The sequence below is a fragment of the Centruroides sculpturatus genome, unplaced genomic scaffold (genome assembly GCF_000671375.1).
Source record: "Centruroides sculpturatus isolate CEXI.00-Female unplaced genomic scaffold, Cexi_2.0 scaffold4740, whole genome shotgun sequence".
Classification (NCBI taxonomy): Eukaryota; Metazoa; Arthropoda; class Arachnida; order Scorpiones; family Buthidae; genus Centruroides; species Centruroides sculpturatus.
This window is the reverse complement of record NW_019388826.1, coordinates 1,004-5,887: the sequence shown is the minus strand read 5'-3', so window position 1 is coordinate 5,887 and position 4,884 is coordinate 1,004. Positions and strand designations below refer to the sequence as shown.

At 27.8% G+C, this 4,884-nt stretch overlaps 1 protein-coding gene across 1 annotated transcript; it reads right to left on the bottom strand.

The window, feature by feature from the left end:
• Window positions 1-161: 161 nt before the first annotated feature.
• On the bottom strand, window positions 162-2,558 carry LOC111617084 (Down syndrome cell adhesion molecule-like protein Dscam2; the record flags this gene model as incomplete). Its single annotated transcript, XM_023358420.1, has 3 exons — window positions 162-569; window positions 1,454-1,723; window positions 2,265-2,558. Coding segments are annotated over 3 exons (972 nt in total), but the record flags the coding sequence as incomplete, so codon positions are not given.
• Window positions 2,559-4,884: the final 2,326 nt, after the last annotated feature.

Genomic DNA, 4,884 nt, shown 5'->3' with positions numbered 1-4,884 from the left:
CCTAAAAATTTCTTACTAAAACGCTCATTCATTAATCTCGGTTATATTTAGTAAATCGCGCTTTTATGAGAGATTTTTTTTAAATATTAAATTAATTAAAACTGCGAAAATTACTTTGTTATTAAACATAACAAGTTTATAGATTATAAAACGAAACTTGCCTTTCTTCCAGATCACAGATGGTGTTGGATAGCCCGATACAGGGCATCTATACAACAGAGTCTCTTTAGCTACTACAGTAATGTTTCCCATTGGTCTAATATAAGGTGGTCCGATGATATCTATTCTTTCAGCGTGAACAACATAACCAGCATCATTTTGAGCTTTACATTGATATACGCCACCGTCTTCCCTCATAACGCTGCTAATGTTGACAAAACTGACAACTTCGCTCGATACACTAACAAAGTCTCCATATTGCACACGGTGATTTTCTGGAATTGCTTTGTTATCTAGTGTCCATGTTACTCTTGGTAATGGATTTCCAATTGCTGTACATCTAAGAGCCAATCTTCTACCTGGAGCTAATATCTTCTTAGAAAAAGTGAAAGAAAAGTGTGGAGCATCTTCTGTAAGTAAAAATTCAATTTATCTTTCAAATGTGTAATACAATTAACGCTATAAGTTCTTACGCATATATCTCTTAGAAAAAAGTATAACAAATGATTTCTTTTAAAAAAGTGATGTAAAATATTATTATCAATAATAATGGAGAAATAATTTTGATATAATTTTTCTACCCCCCTTTAGAATGCATCATTAATATTGGCAGAATAGGGAGAAGCGAACGATTGGGAAAAAATCGCCTGTAAAAATAAGACGTGACAAGAAGCTTTATGTTAGAATCTTGGCCATTATGAACCATGAAAAGTTACAAACATTAACTGAATGACGTCAAAAAACATACACTAACCTCAACATTATGTCAAGTGACAAGCTAACACTAAAAGACGTGACTTGGCTAAATCTTCGAAAAAATAAACCAAGCGTAGATTGAAAAAGATTCTTTATAGTTAATAAAATATATTTTTGAACGCAATAAATATTTTATTGCGAGATATAATAGAGAATTTGATGCTTTATTTAAACACCACTAAAAGAAATTTTCTATTAATACCCTATTACTATCGAATTGAGATAATTTTATGGAATTAATCTCAGAAATGCGTGTTTTTACAGATATTTTTTTTTATCTAAAAAATATATCGTTAAAGAATATTAAAATTCATATTTAATTTATGGATATGAATTACGTTCTATTTTTATATATCAAATTTCCTGTTATTTAATTAAACCGGAAATGTTTACAATGTTTTTTATATGCGTAGAAATTTATATATAGATTTCATCAGAACTGCTTTTTCTCTTTGCGGAAATATCTCTTTTATTCAAAAATTCGTAAAATATATTAAGACATATAAAAATCAATAGAGTAAAATATACATCACAATACCTGATAAGGTTAGTTGCGCCGTTCCTTGTGCTGACTGCCATTCGTTATATACAAAACATTGATACATTCCTTGGTCTGATCTCTGAACAGAAGTGATGTGCAACAAACGATTAGATATTAGACGAATTCTAGTGTTGGGTAACAGATGTCTTTGATCTTTTAACCAGATCACAGAATTGATTGGATAACCGGTTATCGAGCAGTTGAAAGTCACTGATCTTCCGGCTTCGACCGTTAAAGGATCAGGATGTAACCAGACTGACAAGTTGCCTGTAAATGTTGAGTACTTAACATCATAATGTATCTACGTAATTTGTTTCTCCGAGATTTTATTGACGTTTCTGAAACATTAGCTCGGTAAAAATACGGATGTATTTTAAACGTACCGATAATTTTTCATACCTTTTGACATTTATCATAGGCATATGCTAAATATTTTATTTAGTTCGGCTTATTTATCTTGTAAAATGACAAGGTGTCTATTATTTATTGCTTAGGGAGCGAAGATAGATTAATATTCTAGAAACTGTCTTTACTTAAACTTCAGAAAAAAAATTATAAGGTAAATTATTTAATTTCGTGATGTTTCCTAAAAATTTCATTTATTTAATATGTAAGAGCGATTTGTTTATTAAAGTTTTATAACCTTATAAATTATAAAAGTCATTTTTCTTTACACCAAAATAAAATTTTGAGTTAGTTTAAATTTTTATTACATATGATATATGTAAATTGTTTAAAGTTTGAAAGATATAAAATTAATCATTACTTTAAAAATAAAATATCGACATATGTAACCGATTCTTTTTACCTTTAACAGAAAGAACTGTTTCTGTTCTTTCTTCACCGACATTATTTGATACAACGCATACGTATTTTCCACTATCTTGCTGTATAGTTCTTGAAATGAATAGCGTTCCATCTATTTGAAACATTCTTTCCCCTAAATGAACCGGTATAAGCTGACTATCTTCGTTCCTGTACCATCTATAAATGGGCACAGGATAACCTTGTGCAGCACAAGGGAGTTCCACTGCTCTTTCTTCAAATGTTTCTACAGTAAGCCTTCCATTGGTTATGCGGGGAGGGATCGAACCAGTCGGATCTAAAAACATAAAACACGAAAAATCACTAATCCGTCATACGTTGGACATTATGACAAGAGTCCATTTTCTTTTGACGAGAACAGATGAAGAGAGAATGATAGATCGTAGCTTATTTCTTTTGTAATCCAGTTTTTCCATTAATTGAAGATTATGAGAAGGAAAAAAGTAACACAAATAGCAATTTTCTTCTATGTAACAACTTTAAAAATTTTTTTTAACTTGATAACTAGAGCTTTATCCATAATTTTAAACAAAATGACATTAGCATTAAGTCGCTGCAAGAAAACAATTTTTTATCTTATATTGTACACAATACTTAAGAATTAAAAAAAATTTACATTATAATAGTGTATTAAAATGCGAATAATTAAAGAAGGTTTTAACACTCAACAGTACAAAGTCGAAAGATATATTCCTATATAATAATTTAACAATTATTCATTTTATAATTTAAACTGGTGGATTTTCTGGTTCATTTCTCTAATTATGTTAGAATAATAAATTACGCCATTAACTAATAAGTTTTAAAATTAAACTCTAAACGAATGCAATTTTTCTTAAAGGTAAGATAAATTAGTAAAGCTCAAATCAAAATCGATATTTATCTTCAACAAGGATACATACACGTCTACCCTTGTTTATTTTATTTAATTAAAGCTTAATTGAAAACTTTATAACATAAATAACTAATTTTATAAAATTGCGAAAAAACGAAGATTTGGAATTTACTACGAACTTACAAAAGATATTTTAATTGATTTTTATAACGAAACTCTTTAATTAAAAGCATACATTCATAGAGAAGGAATTGAAGATTCCCATAAAAACTTAATTAACGAATATGAAAACAATTATTTATTCAGTCGCAAATTAAAACTGGCAATAATTATTCTAATGAACGGTTTTAAAAAAATCTATAATGGAAAAGTAGCATTTTATTTTCAAAACTTGATCGAATAATAAATTACACAAGTACTATAACAAATGATATTCATTTTGCTCGAAGCGAGAGAACTGTTTACATTAGAACACATTCTTTTAATAATTGATGAGGAATTGGACATCTGCCTTCGATATTTTAGAAAAATATTCAAGCTAGCACGCTAAGAAATGCGAAGTGATATAGTAATTATCTGCAATATTATAGGAATTAAATCTTGGATAATCATTTCTAGACATGTTTCAAGATTTCCTTTCTAAGAATTGATGATCTTCAGTAAATTATCCAAGAGTGTCGAAATTCATTAAAATTTTCTCTACGATTCCAACGGTGTGTTGTCACAAGTATGGTTTGTGAAATAAAGAACTTGATGGATCGTCTATATAAAGATAGGCGAACATGACATTGACGTTAAGAGTTTTACAGTTCATTTCAATAATCCTCTTGTTGTCTGCAAAGCCTTCTAAAAGGCCTTTGACCTTACGTTCATTTCGAAAATATGCTTCTTTTGTTTTTTAGGATTTTCTCATTAATGTTGGTTATTTAAAGGATTAACAAGTTTCTATTCAGCTTTTGTTCAATGTATTGTAAAATAATTCCAACCGGATAAATTCCCGTGGATATTTCTTTAGTTAAATAAACTGCCATGAAAAGAATTTCAATATTGCGAGTAATCCAGTTTGCAGAATGTAATACATTAAGAATATTGCCCATTTTATTTTAAAAGACATTTTTTGTATTTTTTTCTTTTGTCGGAAAATCGGTAGATTAAGCAATTTAATTAAAAAACAAGCTGTGATTATTGTAAGTTTACAGAAAAAAGACGAAGATATAACTCAGTATTTATTATTAAAATATCTCTAACTCTCTTAATATATTCAATAAATTGTTTCAATATAAACATGTACTCTGCATTCATATCAATGTTGTTTCGCATAAGTACTCATATAAGTACTCATATATATATATATATATGTAGAGTTACTCCTTTAAATTTTCGATGAATGTACACAAACATCGTTTAATTTGTATTCTCCATTATTCGTATATTATTCATTTACTAATTAATTCGGACGATTGACATTAATTACATTAATAATTTAATAGAAAAATCATTTTATAAAATAACCCAATTTATATACGTATTTATTCATTAATGTATAAATTCTAAATAAGTTTCCAAATGCTTGGTTAATTTTAAATAAATAGATAATGATGTTCCTAAATATTGATATAATCTTACAAATTAAATGTACTAATTATGAAAATGTCAGAAAGATATCTTACTCTGTCTTAATCTTTGTTACTTTATTTTTAGAAAAATTATGTCAAATTAAAATGTAATGTGCATTATTAAAATAAAACTTTAATGCACATTTATCATA